Here is a 20,059-nt window from a genome sequence, read left to right on the forward strand (position 1 = left end):
AGTCAAAAAAAGGAAATCCAAATCCACAGTTTTCTATGATTAAAATGAAACATAGCTATATATTAGTGATATTATATATTATATTATTATATAATCATGGAAACCTGTGGATTTGGGGTTGCTTTTTTTAAACAAAAAATTATGGATTTTTTAAATCAAAGAAAACCATGATCCCTGCTTATCAGCATGTACAGAAGAAGCTATTGAAAAATACCCTTCTCTAGCTCGATATTCCTTGAAGGTGTTGAGTCATACACTGATTAGGTCTTTCCCTGGTAAGCTTGTAGGAGATAAGGAGACAGCAAATCAGTGCAGTGTGAAGTCAAGGAAATAAAAATTTAGGCATGAATTTACAGTTCATAAGGTAAAATTCTGTTCTGATTGAAGAAAAGGGCAAAACTTTCATTGACTTCAAATGGGTACAAGTACAAGTATTTACCTTTATTATTTTTATATGGACCAAAAAGATTCAGGTTGACAAAATTAATGTTGTTCTTATTTAAAATAATTATATAACGACTCCATACACTGTAATAGCTGTTTTGGATTTACTGTTGGATAAGCATGTTTATTCTATACTTCCATACTATGATATGTGGAACATCTTAGTTCCCTGATGTATAAAATAGCTCACCTTTAATAGGAAATTTTACAGATAATTTGTTGTTTCCTTATTTTAATGCTCCATAAAGAAGCAGTAGACTAAGTAGCTGAAGAAAATGTAATTGGATGTAATTTTGTAGTTATTTAAAAGTTTTAGGTTTTCTAACAGACCTATACATGTAAATCCTGAGCCTAAAATTATTTTCAGGCCCATGAGTGAGATAGGATGAATCAAAAAAAAAAAAAAAATTGCTCCCTATAGAGGATCATTAGGTCATCGAAAAAAAACATCCCACCACGTGGTCCAAGTAGCCAATCATACAATTCAATTGTCAAATTATGATTATCAAAACAAATGCTCAGACCTAAAGAGGAGCTCTTTTCAAACTAAGCTATTGGCTGAAGTGTGGTCTACATGGGTGCCTATATGTGGTCTACATCCTGTGCCGGGTACAGTGAGGCACTATAGTCAAACTCGATTAATAGAGTCTCCTGGAGTGTGGTAATTACCATGCTCCAGCAGACTCCAGAATCACGTGCATCAGCATCCGCATGCTGAAAAATGGTGGTGGGGGAACTTTAAATAAAATTTGTTCAATGAGCTTTAGTTAAAGCATCCCTGCTGTCATTTTTCACTGCAGGGATGCTGATATACGTGATGCTTCAGCCGCTTTAATTAGAGTGACTCCAAGAGCCACTCTAATTAAAACCTCCCCCTCTACCCCCACTCCCAGATCATGTGTATAAATGCCCCATACCACCTTACAATTCTTTATTGCAAATAAAACTGAACATTCCTTTGTGCATTTTTTGGGCAATTGTTTGTTTCTGGATAATTTTATAATGGGGATGAGGGTCAAACTAGTGCACAAGCTGTTTTCAGCTTATTTTGCTTGGCAGGCACACAGTACTTTTGAGAATAGGGGTAAGAGAGCACTGATATAACTTTAATTACAGTGCTAAATGAAGAATTGCTATAATGCATTAACCACATGAAAGGACAACTGTGGTGGCATTGCATAGAGGATGGAGTGTAGTTTACACTACAGTCTTGGAGAAGAGGACAGGTTTTGTTTTGTTCTTCCTAATTTTCTTTTTACTTGTAGACATATTTTCAAGGTGACTGAATATCAGTTTTAAAATGATAAGATATTCATCAGCAGTTCATTCATTCATTTATTTATTCATTCTCTGATAAAATGAAGGGTAAGTGTAAGAAGTGACCCTCACCCTGACTTGATAAACCACTTCTCTGTTAAACCCGTCCCATTACGATTCATTGTTAAGTGAAAATTCAGTAGCCCACATATTCAACACAGGAACAGTAGAAAAAACTGATATTGAGACTGAAATTTCATGTGCCTTGCCCCATTGAGTAGAGCAGCAAGGGTACTTGACAGGGAAGAAGAGTGTCACAGCTTGGAAATCACAACTTTCCTCTTCTTCTGGAAAAATGAGATCTGGATTATTTCTTTTCTGTGGGTAAGGGTGGAGAATCCGTATCTTACTCCAGGTCTCTCTCTCCTTTGGAGCATAAAAAGAATTATGTAATGCATACCTTGAAAACGTCTATTAAAAAGAACACAATTTATTTTACACATGTGGGAAATTAACCATACCGACTACTCACTGCTTTTTGTGTACTCAGTACAGATTCTGCATACTGGTCAGATTCTCTACCCTGGGAAAAACTGGGAAAGTCACACTATCTACCTCTTTCCACAGATCACGAGCATGCACACATATGGCTACTGGCACACATGTTTATTTTATAAAATGCCTGGTTAAAGCTGAGGATTTGGCTTTCTTCCCCTTCTATTCTTAGGTGATGGATGCCTGCAATGTAAAGGAGGTACTATTTTTTTTTAATATACCATTTTGGAACAGTCTTTTTTTCTATCTGGTATTCTCTCCTCCAGACTGACTGCTGTCAGGAAGAGAGTCCTGTGATCTTTTACACCCCTTGAGACTGCCACGGTAGTCTTCTGTCGGTGGATAGAATAACAGCATAGCATGCCAGTACAGGTGGGCGGACAATGCTTCAGGGGCCCAGTACTGAAATACACCCATCTGTCTAGCTGATATTGCTCTTCTTTGACAGAATGCCACATTAGCAGTTTTTCCATCTTCAAAAATTTAGGATCTGTCAGGACTGAATGAATTGCTTTCTCCCACAATGTTTAGGAACAAATAACACTGGTTCTTCCTTTTGAAACTCTGTAACTACAGTAGTGGGAAAGAAATAGAAATGCAACCTACTTCAAACAGAAAATGCAAATGAAAAGAAATGCATGGCATATACAGTAAGCAAAGCTATTACTATTCTATTACTTATATACTGTCTTCAGGGAGAAACATTGCAATGTTGACTGGTTGATCTCTTTGATGTTTCTTGAAGAGTAATGATTAACGTTTCTGCTCTAAGACCAATGACCAAAACTATTCCTTTCGCAGTTCCATTGATATTAGTAGAATTACATCAAATTTGAATTGATTCTATCTTCCATCTTTGCATTTAGTGCTTATCAAGCAAAAAATCAATTTGAGTTTCTGCTAGTTTGTTTTTATTCCCATGAGATTCTCTTCTGTTTTTATAAGAAGTATTCTCTATTACTAGTTTAGTGTTAAAGCCTACCACAGTAAAGCAAGTTTCTTTTGGTAGCTGTGATATCTCTTATTCAACCAACTCAATAGTTGGAAAAATTGTTCTTTGCAAGTTTTCAGGCACAGACACCCCCAAAACTTGTAAAGAACATTTTTCCAACTATTTAGTTGATCAAATCCACCCAAAGATCTTTGTCTGCCTGTTTCCTTAGACTAACATGGCTACAACCAACAACCCTAAAGCATACCAAAGTAAGAGACATTTTAATAGTCCTAGACAACATGTACCACACATTTTTTTTCTGATATGAAAAAAAATAGTGGCCATTTAACATAAACAGAGTCCTAACCCCCTACCCCGGGGAGGAATAATGCTGAGATCAATTGATTTCAGCAAGGAATCCAATCTACCCTTGAAGACTTTTGAGGCTGGGGACTGCACTATCTCCTTGGGAAGTCTATTCCAGATTCTGGTCACCCTTACCATAAAGAAGTTCTTCCTTACATCCAACCTGAAACTATCCTCTAACAGTTTCTGGCCATTGCTCCTTGTCCTTCCCTGGGGTGCTCTATTGCACAGTTTTCTCTGCAGCTCCCAATATTCACCTGTTACGTACTTATAGATGGCCACCAAGTTCCATCTTAGTCTTTTCTTTCCCAGGCTGAACAGTCCCAGATCCCTTAGTCTTTCCTCATAAGGTTCCTTAATCATTCTTGTAGCCCTTCTCTCAACCCTTTCAAGATTCTCCACATCTTTTTTGAAGCATTATGTCCAGAACTGGACACAGTACTTCAGCTAGGTTCTCACCAGCACCAAATAGAGACAAAGTATGACTTCCTTAGTTCTGCTCAAGACACATCGGCTAATGCATCCCAGTATTCTATTAGCTCTGTTAACTACAGTGTCTCACTGGTGGCTCATGTTCATCCTATAATGAACTAAAACCTTGAGGTCCCTTTCAGCCATCGTGCCATCCAGGATATCTCCTCGTAACCTATATTCATGTCATTGGTTACTTCTCCCCAAATAAAGCATTCTGCATTTATCCTTATTGAACTGCATACGGTTCTGCTCCACCCACCTTTCCAGCTTGTCCAAGTCTACTTGGATCTGCATCCTATCCTCTAGTGTGACTGCTTTTTACCATAATTTACTATCATCCAGAAATGTGCCCAGCATGCTTTCCACATCCATATCTACTCATTGATAAAAATGTTGAGCAGCATATGGCCAAGAACCAAAGCCTGGAGGACACCACTGGCCATCTCCTGCAAAGATGATACAGACCTGTCCATTAGCCAGATGTCAGCACAGTACAGAATAATGATAACCATGTATCCTGGTTTAATCTGATTATGCCCCTCCCCGCCCCCCTGCCCAAATTTTCAGGTTAGAAAAACTAACGCATATTTCCATGATTAAAATGAAACACCACTATCCATCCATCCATCCATCTGTTTTCCATGATCAAAATGAACCACCAGTATCTATCTATCTATCTATAGGTTCATTTTGATCATGGAAAAAATGTGTAGTTTGGATTACTTTTTTTAACCTGAAAATTGGGGATTTTGTTTTTAAGCAGAAAAAAACAGGATCCCTGATGATAAGTACCTGCCATTACTATGGCAACATTCTGGGACATTGCATAATTTAAATTTGAATATTGTTCTTCTGTTATTTAATCATTGGTTACCTGAATGGCACCAGCATACTTGCTATATAACTAATACATTGTTTGATTCACCAATTCTTGGAATATACTCTTCAGACCTTAAGCTTATAAGTTTATAAGCTTAAGCTCTTAAGTGTATACCTAATTTTACTCCCCAGAGTAATTGCATCAAAATAAAAAGCAATTTAAACAAATGCTTAATAATTTTAGTGTTTCCTTAACAATTTGATCTAAAACGAATAACATTTCAAAATGTAGAACTTGGCATTTGTATGACTAATATAGTGGGTCCTCTTAGAAACAATAATGGACAGCTTATTTTCTAGCTTATGGTCTGAAAATGGACTTAAATGCCAAAGTCCAATTCTACTTCACCCTGCTCAAGTCCTGTCCCTGAAAATCCATTAATAAATCTATCTCCTTTTGTAATATGCCATAATCTTGCCCTTAAGACTAAGTCACCAAAAAAGCAGTGAGAACAAGGAGGACCCACTAAATAGAGGGTCTAGGATATCTGCATCCTGGGATCCTAGATGATTACAGATTGGTCACTTAATCTCTGTGGTGCAGAAAGAGCAGGGTTTTTCTGAGACTAGAGCAGGGTGAAACAGAATAGCACTTTGGCATCTAAGTTCACTGACATGCCTAATAAGCCTGGCTCTATCTCTTGGGCTGGCAGCAAGAGGGAGAAGCTAAGGACATCTATACACATACAGAGAGGAAGTTGTGACGTGCTGTAATTACAAAACATTAGAGTGTGGTAATTACCATGCTCTGGCTGACTCCAGTATCATGTGTATCAGCATCCCCAGGGTGAAAAATGGTGGTGGGGGTGCTTTAACTAAAGCTAATTTGACAAACTTTAGTTAAAGCACCCCCACAGCCATTTTTCAGTGCAAAGACATGGATACGTGTGATGCTGTGTGCACTTTAAATTAGAGTGGTTCTCAGAGCTGCTCTGATTAAAGCACCCCCTTTGACTGCCCAAGTACATCTATAAAACCTCTAATTGAGTTACCTTTGTAGAGAAACCCTTAAGGTTCCAGTAAATAACTAGGAATGCCATGCTGTTTATTGATGGCCCCATTTGACTACCAGTGATCTTTATGTTCACAAAATCCCAGGAAATATATATTTTGAAGAATAGCTAGTCTGTCCATTTTTATTTCTTATTCATATTTTGAAAATACGTAGACCCAGATCCTGTTCCATGTCTAGTCTGAGTCTCCCATTCTCTCCATGGGAAAATATGTACCTTCTGTGCATGTAATAACTGAAAATGGTGTTGCCTCTAGACAGCCAATAAGAAACACTAGGTACAAAGTGTGTGCCTGACTCAGATTCTGTTATCTCATAATTCAGCTTGGCCATAGGAAAAGTGTGCATTATTAATAGCAGGCTCGCACACCTTTTGCCTAATGGTTGGGGCCTAAAATGGAGTCCTGGGTTCTACCTCATATCTTCCATTTTCCAGAAGAATGCCATAATCACAGAGCTAATGGCAAGGCAAAGAAACCTGTTTCCTTGAAACTGGGTTGTTGTGCCCAAGAATACAAGATTAATTTTCACACATTCCCATGGGGTAATTCCTTACCCCAGATGCATATTTTGTGGAGTATCTTAAAGTTAATTCATTCTTATTTTTTCTTCTTTTTAGGACATTGTTACTGGCACTACAGTGCAAAATATCCCCAAAGAACAGCCACCTTACATGAATGATTTGCTCTCTGTGAATGAAAAAACTGCCCAGGATAACATGCAGGGCCGACTCGTAAGGGGTACACATGGGTACACATTCATGCCCTGTGCATGGCAGTGCACCCCCTGAAAAAAGGTGCCACTGACACTGTCAGTGGTGCCTGCAGGTGCTCGCCACTCACCACTCCACCACTGGCACTGGTGACAGCATCTACGGGTGGTCCCTGATGGCCCCTGGCTGCCACCGCTGCCACAGCCAGCAGCACCTGCGGGTGGCTTCCGACCCATGATCAGCACTGGCCACCCCCACTCCCCACTACTGACAGTGCCAGCAGCATCTGCGGGAGCTCCCTGCTCACTGCTGCTGGGCTTCCACCACCAGTGGTGCAGCCATGCCCCCCCGCCCCAGCCGCCAGGGACACACGCCATTCATGGTAACATGTTACCCCTGGCGTGGATGTGTTTTTCCATATGAGGAAAACAGCCCATGTTACTGCATTGGGGTAACTTCTGTGCATTGGGGTAACTACTGTGCAATTTCTATATAAATGACAGGCCAAGACCTGTTTGGCCACTTTGGGTGGATGCATCTAAAAGGTCAGCATTCATTCACACCTCATTCATGTCCATTTCAGTTATCCATGGTAACTAATGGATGGCCATCCTCCACTCTGCTTTTGCTTGTGATGGGGAACTCACCCTAGTTTTCTATGTTCCAAAAAGTCTAGAGTTGTGCTGTCATCGTCAAACATGCATCATGACCTGTCAGTGGGTGGAGAGCAAAGAAAGATATAAATCACCCATGACTACAGTAAAAACAAGGGAGGGGTGGATAAGCTTGACCAGGGGGGACCAGCAGGCACTGGAAGAGTCCCTGTTCCCCCGAGCACTGCCAGGAGTGACCAGAAATAAAGGTCACAAGCTGGCAGAGGGCAGATTTAGGCTAGATATCAGGAGGCGCTACTTCACAGTCAGGGTGGCTAGGGTCTGGAACCAACTTCCAAGAGAAGTGGTGCTGGCTCCTACCCTGGGGGTCTTTAAGAGGAGGCTCGATGTACACCTTGCTGGGGTCGTTTGACCCCAGTACTCTTTCCTGCCGTGGCAGGGGGTTGGACTAGGTGATCTACTCAGGTCCCTTCCGACCCTAGAAACTATGAAACTATGAAACTTATTCTGTATGACCATGTACAGATGGAAAATCAACAGGCAGCCAATGACACTATTTTTCAATATGCTGGATGTGGCTGCCATTGCCAGCCTCATCATTTGGCTAGGCCACAACACAAACTGGTAACAAAGATCACATTTATGAAGACAGCCCTATTTTTGGTAGGACCTTTGAGAATAGTTGATCAACTGACCAATAAAATAAAGAATCATGGATACACGTAATATGTCTAAATCCATCAAGTCTGGTATGACTGTCTTACATTACAAATTGCCACAATGCAGTCTGGTAGAACTTTCTGCAAGCACTAGCATACACTGTGTTTTTTATCCAACACTGCAAAATGTGAAGACTGTGAAGACTGTAAGCAATTTGCTTGTGTACACCACAGTATATCACTGCTGCTTTGTGAGGAGTGCAATATTTAGTTAAAACAGTTAGGAAATGTTTTTGGAAGTAATTGCTGTTTGAAAACAGTGTGAATGGCAGACTTAGCAAATTGTTCATTCACATTTTGAAACTAAAAAATGTTTTAATTTTTTTCATAGTCCTAGTTAAATAATATTTTGGGTTCAAATCATCATCAATACTCTTTCAAACAATCTATGTTTAATAAATAGTTTTTGGTACATTTATACTCTTGTTACTAGTTCCATTTTGTTCATGTGGGTGTGGTAATTACCCCATGAGACCAACAATTGTTATGGTTTCATGAGAATAGATAAGGCTTAATGAGGCCAAAAGGGGAACCATGAGGCCAAAAGGAGGCCAAAAGAAGGAGCATGACCCTGGGTGGTGTTATAGGTAACCTTTAAACCATTATAAATAAATAAAATGAGAAAAACCACACATGAAAGGGAGTTAAATTGTGCCAAGTAGCTTCTAAGCATCTTAAAGTTATGCCACTTTATATGGGGCTTATCTAAGGGCTGTTCTAAGGTAACTTGTAACAGCACCCTCTGTAGTGTAATGAGGCTACAGATTGACCTTCAAAGGAGATAGCCCTGAGTTACAGTCCCACTTTCTAATGCTGGTTTGTTTATTTTTTTATGGGTATCTAATGCTGAATGTGTTTGGTTTTTTTATTCTGACTAATGTTTTGTAAAGTGTATGTGCTTCTCTAATGGAATAGGACTGTAGCAGAACAGAAGTGGGATTCAACTTTTACATGACTGTTCTGGACTAATTGAACAAGTGTTAGTTAAATCATTCATGCTGTCATTTTGAAACATGGCATACTGAATACACATGATGCTGCAGGTGCTTTAATTAAAGTGGCTCTGGAAGCCACTCTAAAGTATCCCCTCTTCACCCCGGAGCACATGTAAATACACTCTTAGGGATAGAGTAAAACCTGGGCCCTAGTGTACCCTATCCCACTATGTTTATTGCTATTAGGGTGCTACTGTATGTCACCCTATGGCAACATTTTTACTGTGCAGTGCTTTAGTACATCCAAAAGAAAGTACTAAAGCATGGTACAGTAACTGCCCATATTGCACTGTGCACATGGCTCATTTGCCACTACTGCACCATAGCAGTGTGCTAAAATGGAGGACAGCACCACTATGGTGAAGTAGCGATCATGTAGACTTACATGATCATTACATCACTGTAGCATGCCATATGACAACATAGCACATCACTATAGTGATGTAGGGCAAAGTGTAGATGTGCTTTTGAAGAAAAAAGAAGGTTATATCAGAAAGTTTACTGTTGAAAGCAAGACTCAGAAAAAAGATCAAATAAACAGACAGGATGAGGAGGCGTTCAAGATGTCAGACTTACGAGAATAATTACGGTGGTCACTATGCACAGCTGTCCGACAATTGGTTATTTTTTTATAAGAATCAGAAAAGAGCTGAGTTTCATGGCTGGATTTGAAGGAGATCAATGTGGTTGCTTTGCAGGTTTTTATAGGACACTCTAGCATAGCTGATATACCTGCTATTTTTAGAACCATTTCAGAAGTCAGTTTACCAGGCAACAGTACTGAACCACTAATGTAACAAACTTGCTCTCTGTCATCTTATTCAAATCTTTTATATGCAGATACTGTGGATGCTTTACCTGCTGCGGGTAACCCTGCTGGAGAAAGTCAGTGTATTTTTTTCATGAAAAGAAATGATATACAAGCTATTGTTGAGTTTTGATAAGTTATTTTTGACTAGAAGGCTAATGCAGCACTTGATGGAGTAAAAATCTAAACTGCTGGATGCTAGAGACAAAAAAAAAATCACTAGGCAAATCACCTTAATATTGTAAGAAATAGAAAAAATAGCAATATAATTTGGGTTACACTGATCTGAGCCATTAGGAATGGGAGGGGGGGTGGAGAATAGAAGCATATGCATTTTAAATCACTTTGGGAGGATGTTTTTCACCCATTTGAAGTGTTTTGGACAGATCTCAAGACATCTGTCAGTCTGTGATTACAGTATAAAGTCTTGATCCTACTTTACTAAGCATTTAAAGGATCAAGCTAGGAGTAGATATGGAGGATTGGGGAGTGGGGTTTGGGGGTGTGGCATTGGGGGAATGCAGTAGTGAACATGCAGTGAGGTTTCTGCCACCAAAAGCTCCAGTGTCAGCCACTGGATTTCTGCTGATGAGCAATCCCCACCAGTCAGCTTTCTGCTCACTACTTCAAAATGCTACATCCTCTCATGGATCGAATTCCAGTTATATATTCAAATACTGAATTTTGGTTTATGAACCACAGTAAAAACTGCATTCCTTGGACATTAATGTAGTTAATAAAAATAAAGCATGTGATAGCTAGAGATGAAGCATTGATAGATTACACTATAGAAAGACCTTTCACAGAAGATCAGGAAAATCAAGAATTGGACACACTTTTTAAACCCTTGCAGCATCTGCCTGTCTAAATAGACTTCTTTACTGTGATAATTTGGCAGTCATTTTAATTTCCATTTGGTAAAAAAAATGCCAAAGGACGAGGAAATTAATAATCTTGAAGCACCTTCTTTAAGAGGAGTTTCACTCCCTACAAAAAGGAGTAAATATCTTCAGATACAAGTATCTCCAGGATGTCCAAGAGAGCTTTTGCTGTCATTGATTTTACATGTGAGTTGTTGAGATATTGAGCTAATGAGCAGCAGTATAAATGCTAAGAAAAACAGAGAGAACTGTTACTTGGAAAGAGACTTTGTTTCAGTTTCTAGCAGTAATTACTACTCACAAGTAGACATTTTAGTAGGAAAGGAAGCAATGATTTATATAAATTTGCCATGAATAAGAAATATGGCTTTGTCAGTTCTGGTCAGGATTCCAAAACTGGAACCCAGTCACCCTCATTACAATGTCTCAGTGTGTGTAATGGAACAAACTGTCAAAGATTTATGAACTGTTGGTCATGAGAACTCGGTTTTTTTTTCTTCACTGGACTGATTTTCATGCAAAACTGTCTACCAAAATACTTTCTTTGTCCATATATACCCACGCCACAGAATTCAAGAACCTCTTCCCTTAATCACTACTTGAAAAGAGTTCTATGTTATTCTGACCCTAACAATCTAAACTTCATTTCTCTACTCCATCTTAATTTTTGAAGGAATGATGTCAGGACAGAACACTGAAAAATGCATAGCAATCATATTAATCTGAAAATTGAAAGTTATTCTTTATTCATGAGTGTTTTAGTGCTAGATCCATATAGGTCAACTAGCCACCTGAACCTGTTTGTAGGTGAAACGTAGGTGTCTGAGTCATAGAAAGCCACAATAACTCTTCTACAGTGGCCACAAAAAAGTATTTGTGTTCTTTTAGCACCTATATGGACTTGTAAAAATCCCCAGGTTACTTTAGAACATGCACAGAAACAACCTTACCTGACAAATTACTTGTCAACTTCCACTAAAGACCTATTGCAGCCCATAATAAATGGATCAACCTAAGTCCTTGGGTGAGCCAAAGCTCTGAACATGCCAATGCTGAATATAACAACATAATTGAGTTCAGCCAAGCAGTTAGTCACTTTCATTAAAAAGCAGAATTGTAATGGTGCCTAATTTTTGCATAATAGCCAATAGCTAGAGTAATCCCCTAGGGCAGGGGTCAGCAATCCCCAGCACATCTATTGAGCATGGCACGCAACCCATTTTGCTCGGCACACCACTGCCAGCCAGGGATCTAAGCAGCTGCTGCCAGCCACAGAGCTCAGGCTGCTCCCAGAAGGCTGCTGGGAGGCTGCAAGCCCTGCTGCAAGCAGACCAGGCTCCATGGGCTGGCTGCAGCTAGGAGGCTGCTCCAGGCTCTGGCATGTCAGTACTCCGGCACCTTCCCAGGTAGACATTATGGTTTCTTTGGCACTCCGGCCAAAAAACATTGCCTACCCTGCTCTAGGATATACAAGATACAGATTCTAAGCCTTCCTCAGTAGACCTGAATGGGTTTATACCCATGTCTCCCAGTTCTCAGGAGGCTGCCTTATACAGTAGGATATAAAATACTTTTTTGTCTGCTCTCAAGCTTTTAGGGATCCTGTAAACATGCAGGGATGCTGTTCTGATGCATTGTAATTACAACCTGGCAGAGTAAAATCAACTGAGTCGGCTGGTGTGTGCTAATTAACACACTACAGTAGGCTGTGCATCTTATGTATTCAGCATCCCCACCCTTCAAAATGGTGGCTGGGGTACTTTAATTAAAGCTCATTGAATGAACTTAGGTTAAGGTGCCCCATTACCAGTTTGAAGCATAGGATGATGAATACATGAGACACTGCATGTTTCAGGCATTAGAGCACTCCCCATCACATGTACAAATGCCCATAGTCAACAGAGTAGCTGAGAACAATTGGAAGGTTGGGAACAGGTTCAGACCAGCCTTACTGATATATTTCCTGGCTTGGAGTGCATCAGTGGGCATGGGTAGGCAGGATATGTATTGAGTATACTCAAGCTCCTTGGTCCTGGAATTCACTACTATCATGGTATAGGCAAGCCATCTAAAGCTTAATGAGGAAGCAGTCTTCTAGAAAGGGAGGAGTCAGTCCTGGATAACCCACATGTCTACATATTACACATTAGAAGGTAATTGATTAAAAACTAAAAATATTCTTCTTAATAGGAGCCAGAAGATAGGACTCTAGTCCAATAACCACAAAGCTGCATAGACATGTTCCTTTTTACTCTGTTGCCTTCTCTGAGGTCTTGAATTGACCCTGATCTAGCTTCAGCAGGAGGTAAAATAGAAGATATGGCATTGAGGGTGAGGAGAGACTGAGACTCAAGTCTCCCAGTCTCTGAACAAATCCTAAACTCACGTTACTGGGCAGTCAGTGAACACGACACTTCTGGCTATATTGTTGTATCTTTGTCTTTGTATCTGTTCTCAGCATTAAGGTACATTCTGGCCTCACATAAGGATTTGGGGACTTGAGTGTGGGAACTTTCCAGCACTGACTTAGATTGCACTGTGTTTTATCAGTAGCAAGGTGCAGAGGCCACCAGTCTGGATCAGTCAGATCTATGCCCCTGAGTGGTTTTGTGGTTGCCGAGAAGGATCAATTTATATTGCTTTTTGTCCCTAAATTCTGCCTTCATCCTGTTTACACTTTGTTAGACCCCAACTCCATGTGGTGCCCAATGACTAGGGAGATGATGGTGCAATTACCCATGGATCCTGCTACTCATTAGCCAAGCAGATCAGGGAGCAAACACCAGCACACATTGCTCACAACAGGTTTATTCAGAATGGAAACAGCTTCCGACAGGGGGCCTCACACCATAAGAGATGGGGTCCTGCACTGAACAATAGTTCTTTTCACATTTTATACACCTTAGTTTATACTCATTAACATTTACCCTGCCTTGTTCCACCTCCAGTTTCACCCATTTTTCCTCCCATTTTAAGCTCCACCTCAGTTTACTGTTTACTTCGTTAAGATGGAATTGCCTATGCATTTCCTTCATTTACATACCTCTCTGCTAAGAGCGCATGCATAAGACCATGAACACGGGCACTCTTGGTCACTTGCTGGTTCTTTCTTGTTCTTTGCTGATTTAAGCACTGTCTCCAAGGTTTGGCTTCTGTCTTATCTCCTGATAATAGCTGGTGGGTTGCATTTTGTTCTTACATAGCAAATCAAACATTTTACACACTACCCTTTTGTTAGGAAACTGCTTGGTTAAGCATTTGCAAAGTTAGTTGCTTTTAATATATCAGCTAGCCTTATGACTAGCAGCCTTTGCTGAGACACAGGAAAAAGCCTTCATTCAGCTGCACACTCAGCACCCCCATATTCCATATCATTACCCTAACATTCAAAATCTATATCGTTACCCTAACACACATATTAGAAATTGGCACTGACCCAGCCCAGAGAGCCTAGATGCCTAGCTTTCTATTTTTGAATCATCCTCATCGAGATATGTAGCTAAGTTTCAGGCATTACAATGCCTAACAAGGGGTACTTACTATTTCGATTTCCCCCCCCGTGTTACTGTACTGCCTTCACTGCTCTTAAACTAAGATTTTGATCTGTAAACAAAAGCTATATATTAAATAAAAGACATTTACTGTTGAAGACTTTTGTTATATTCAGATCTTCAATACTGTGGGAATTCATTAAGTAATTTGAATGTATTTACATACAACCTAGCTAGTTAAAATGTTGAAAAGATGTTCTCTTTCTATTCTTATAACTGCAATTATATTCTAGTTTTAATAAAGTATCTTGTTAAGTTTCCTCCCCTACATGTGGATACCTAATAATATACATTTCCATAAATGCACTGTTTTTCAAAAATACTGTGTACCTTTTAACTCCCACTGACTTCAAGGGGAAGTGTGAATGCCTAGCTCCTCTGAAAATCAGAGGACTTATTTGTGTGTTTAAACTCTGCCTTTTCTTTCGAACATTAATCCCTCCTCTCCAACATTCATGCTACACCAGTTCAGTAAGGTCAAACCAGCACATTTCACAAAATGAGAATCACTTTGAAAAATAACAAGAAACTGTGCATATAAACTATGCATAAAATATAACATGTAAATGTCAGAATTGTTAATATCTTTGGACAGAATACAATTTATATGCAGAACATGGAAGAAAAAAACAAATGTTTCATGCTAAAGCATAGAGGTCAACTTGCATTAATTTAGCACAATTCTTTGTGGTTTACATGTTACAATATAAAACTATGATATTCTTATTGTTTTAAAACTGAAGATATATTTTTATATAGAATTATAAACAAAGTGACACAGAAAAACAGTATGGGGACAAGTTTTCTGTCAGATACAAAAGCACAGTGATGTCTATAGGAATTTCACAGATGTGTTTAAGAGCCCTGGCAGATGTTAACTTAATTGTACAATGGGTTCTGAGAAATTTTATCCCAGATTCCAAAAATCATGCATTTTCCCATGTCAGATGTGCATACAGACATGCAGCATAATCCTGGGATCTGGGGATATTTAAAATGTCATTATAAAGTCCAGTGCTTGGCTATACAACATGGCTTTAATTGTCCTGGCACCTTTCAAGGGACAGGGGGAACTGTGTCCCTGACCAGGACTTCCGCTTGCCTGTTCCAGACTGGAAACTGGCTCCTCAGTCTTGGGTTTCTGCTATGCTGTAATGTTCTGAGGGTGCACATGTGGCTGTGCAATAAAAGTAGAACATTTTTATGGCTGGTTTGCCATTTTTTTGCATCATAAATTGTTTGCATGTGTAACATACCATAATTTATGACATTATTAATGTGTTATTGTGCTATAAATGTAACATTTACCCAGTGAATGTAATGCCAATTTTCCTGCTATGTGATTATGTAAGTTTGTAGGTGGAGTCAGCTCCCAGGTATGTTCCAAGCTTCAAAGTGTTGTAATAACTTGCAAGGGATAGCGGACATGAGTTCCCATGAATTTATATGACAGGCTTCGGCTATTATCCTGAATTTTTTTTTAAAAAGAATACAACATTGATTAGTTGCCCTTCCAGGCCTTTAACTGGGAGGAGTGAAACCACTTTTTCTACACTTCTCTGATACCTCTTATGATTTTCTTGTGATAAGCTGTAGGACTAGCTTTATTAACAATGTATACTGGACCCTCCCATTTTGCAGTTAACACATGATCTTGCTCTGAGAAGCACTGATACATGACTATATCCCCACTATTCCATTCTATAGACTCTTTAATCCAAACGAATTGTTTGCCTATTTCATAAATGTTTTGCTTTAACTGAATAGCAATATTTTGGTGAATATCGATATTATTTTTAAAACCCACTGATCTGTGACTGATTTTAACTCTAATCCTCTGGACACATCAAGGCCAAACCACCTTTGTTTAGGGGTACACATTTACCTTCCAGTCATAACCTTATAGAGTGTACAAAAATGTGAGTTTTTTGTATTTCTCAGAGCCATTAAGAAGAGGAGAAGCTTTTGATACCAATCCTTACCTGAGGACCCAACAACCTTGCAAAGAAAAGCTTTAGGGGTGCAATCAGATCATTCAACACATACCAAGGATTGAGGGTGTCTTGCAATATGAAATCTTTGCTTAATTCCTAAAATTTTACAGAGGTCCTGCATAACTGTTCCTGTAAAAAGGAGACCCTGATCTGAATCAATTTGCTTAGGAAGTCCCCACTGGGAGAAAACTATGTTAAAGAACTGAATGGCCATGACCTGTGCAGTGTCAGTTTTGGTTGGAATTGCTTCTGTCCATTTAGTGAATGGATCAATAACAACAAGACAGTACTTATTTCCTCTAGATGTTACAGTCAAAGGTCCTACATAATCAATTTGGATTCTATCTTGAGACCCCTCAATGTATAGAGCCATGAGAGAGCCCTTTTGAAATTGAGGATTGGCATTTACCAAAGCACATGGCAAGAATTTGTTACACCAATACTGTACTTCCTTGTTGATATTGGGCCACCACACCATTTCTTTAATTTTATCCAAAGCATTTTTATATCCTAAATGACCCTGTGCATGTACAAATCGAATCAAATCCATTCTAACAGCTTTTGGAACTATCCACTTCCTTTCTTCTTTCCCTTTATGCTGTCCCCAAATTAATCCCTCATGCTTACATATAATATACTTGTCCCTTTTGTCTTGACCTAAATCCTTTAAATTTTGAATTTCTTCATCCCCTACTTGGAGGATTGCCAAATCAAGAGTTAGAGTTTGTTCTTTTCCTTGTGCCCGGGTAATGACTACACTAACCTCTTCTTCTTCTGGCAATGTTAACAAGGCTGCCAAGGTATTGACTTGGTTATTTCAGTGATGTTCTGCAGACTCATCCCTTTGATGGTCTTTTATATGAGCAACCTAGGTTTGTCCAGTCTCTGTTTTATTAAGCTTTATATATCTTGCAACTTATCAGCATGGGCAATTCGTTTTCAAACCCCAGTACAAAAACCATGGGCTACCCAAATGGGCAGTCACATTACCATAGCTCTAGTGACCCAGTCAGAGTCAGTGAAAATAGCTACATCATGATCTAAGCCTTCTTGTTACAAGACCCAGAAGGAAAAAAAAACAAAAACAGCTATTTCAGCTGCCTGTGTTGAATGGGGATGAACAGCTCTCATAATTTCTTGGCCATATCCTGTATATCCTATCAGTAAAAAATAAGAGAGTAACTATCTCCTGTAAATATTAACTAAGGCCCCAGTACCTACCAACATTACAGGCTCACGTTCACAAGTCCCCACCATAGCGTGCTTAACAGGTCTTCCCCAAGGGTAAAAACAAAGCTAAGTTATAAATTTAGGGGACCCTTGGAGTTTGGGGCACTCCTAATGCTCATTGGGAGCTGATGGCTTATGGAGCCAAGCCACTGGCTTCGGCTCATCCCTGCTACCCAGCTGCCTTCTGTGTTGGAAATCTGCTAGCCCTTGAAAAAACTTATTAAGTCTCCTATCTCATTTCTCTTTTGATTCCCCTTCTTCCATCAGCCTTTTCCAAATCCCAGACCGAAAGCCTTATTTTCCCAAACTCTCTGGTCCCTGGGGGACCATGTAACATCACCCCATACCTCCTCCTTGGTTACCTCTATAATACCTCCTCTTCCCCTACTTCCACCTTGGCCCATCCACTGAACACCATACTCATTTGTCTTACGTCCATAATTTGCAAATGTAACAGATTGGGCTGGCTCTAAATTACCTTTTTTCATCTTTTCCTTCTCTAATTTTGCCTACTGGCTACCTTCTCTAAAAATGCTTCCTGCCTGTGCAGCTGCATCACACAGCCAAGCATGTAAGGTTATGAATGGGCTTATATGTTCCATGATGGTTTTTGTTGAGACATTAAAACCATTATATAGGGTCTCTTTATAATGTGGCACTTCATAATTGGACATATTAATATCCTCAGCTACAGGCAGCACTCCCACAGCTAGGGCCAGGACCATTTTTTTGGTTAAGATATGCCTTAACAGGCTACTGGGTACCCTGTTCCTGTAATATATTTGTTAAATATTTTTTCACTGACAGCAAAGCAGTTAATGCTGCTGTTATCCATTGGTAAACTCCTCTAGACTTTGATGTAATGAATTCTAGTATGCCCCAATCCTCAAGGTGTGCACACCTTGCTACAATTTGAATATCTGCCTATTCCTAGCCAGGCTGTTGTAAAGCCCAGGTGACCCAATTGATCACCATGTCTTTATTTAAACTTCCCAAATAATCCGCTGTGACCTTGGCCTCAGCTGCCATCATAGGCATGGCATCCATCGTAGCCCATGTAGATTCCCAGGCCCCATATGCCCCTTGACCCTATTCTGCCACAGTTTTCTTAACTTTGGAAGTAATTGGGGTAACCTGTTTATCAGCATGGAGGCTTAAAGCCTCTCAGTACTCCAAATGTTTCATTAATGGGGCATAGGGGTAAGAGAAGTAGACATTTTCAGGTTAGTCCTCATCTTGTTGATCCCAAATATTACCATCCCACTTATAAGAGTTTGATGAGGGAAGTTATTCTCCTGTCTTCCTTGCCTAGCTGACACCATTCCTTTCTGTGCCTTTAATAATCCCTATAAGAATGTAATTTCCTTCTGACACTGTTCATGGCACACTTCATCCCCTGGTGCTTTGTTTTTTTGTTGCATAACTACTTTAATTCCTGCTTTTTCACTGGCTAAGCTCCTATACCTTTTGCTTCCAATCAAGGCACTGAGTTGCTGTGTCTTCTAAGGCTGTAGCAGCCTGCAGTGCTTCCTCTGTGGCCATGCAAAAGTGAGCTCTATACTCACCAATCTTTTCCTCAGCTGTTCCTTTTCCCACAACAAATCTTCCGCCTCCAGCTTTTGACACTGAACTAAAGTTGCATAATGCTTGGCAACCCTCCAGAGAGCCCACACAGCTCCTGTTTTCTGTTTCTCCTTAGTTACTTTTGGCTGGGTGGCAGTAACCAAAACACCAAATGCCTGACAAGCCTGTGCTAAGGTGTCATGTCTCTGGAATGCATTTTGACTCCAGGGACATGCACTTTTTTCCCAGACCCATTGGTCTAATAGGGTCACTTCTCTGACAACATCTGGTCCCTGCCAGTGGGAGGACACTGGTCTAGGGTGGTCATTCTTGGAAACAGATTGTTACCCTAGTCACCAAGAAGAACTTGGTTCCTTGCCCTCCATCAATGCTGACCTCGTGAAGGAACACCTTGAGAGGCTGGACACCTTCAAGTCAGCTGGCCCTGACAATTTATACTCCAGAGTACTCAAGGAGCTCAGCCCCTGGCACGTATCTTCAGGAACTCCCGGTGCTCTGGTGAAGTGCCTAGTGTTTAGAAGAAGGCTAATGTGGTGTCTGTCTTCAAGAAAGGGAGGAAAGTGGATCCAGCAAGTTACAGCCCCATCAGCCTGGCCTCTATCCTGGGGAAGGTCTTAGAAAAGATTATCAAAGAGGCCATTCTTAATGGACTGGCTGATGACAATACCCTGAGGGATAGCCAGCACGGGTTTGTTGCAGGTAGGTCATGCTTGACCAATCTCATTTCCTTTTACGACCAGGTGACCTATCACCTGGACAAGGGGCAAGAGATTGATGTCATATATCTTGACCTTTAAAAAGTCTTTGATCCAGTATCCCATGATCACCTCTTAGCAAAACTGGCCAACTGAGGCCTCAGATCCACCATGATCTGCTGGACAGGAAATTGGCTCTGTGGTCAGACATAGAGGGTGGCCGTTGATGGAAGTCAATCATCATGGTGCCCTGTGACCAGTGGGATCCCACAAAGCTCTGTCCTTGGACCTATATTGTTCAACCTCTTCATTAATGAGTGGACTGGCCAAGTTTGCCGATGACACCAAACTTTGG

At 40.2% G+C, this 20,059-nt stretch overlaps 1 protein-coding gene across 1 annotated transcript in view; it reads left to right on the top strand.

The window, feature by feature from the left end:
* The window catches only part of LOC109305462, a 115,154-nt gene that overhangs the window by 20,816 nt on the left and 74,279 nt on the right, over nucleotides 1–20,059 (top strand). The window contains 1 exon segment of the mRNA XM_019528469.1: nucleotides 7,518–7,632. Coding sequence (XP_019384014.1) covers nucleotides 7,518–7,632 — 115 coding nt within the window.

Source organism: Crocodylus porosus, unplaced genomic scaffold, assembly GCF_001723895.1.
Source record: "Crocodylus porosus isolate Cpor-Errol unplaced genomic scaffold, CroPor_comp1, whole genome shotgun sequence".
Lineage (NCBI taxonomy): Eukaryota > Metazoa > Chordata > Crocodylia > Crocodylidae > Crocodylus > Crocodylus porosus.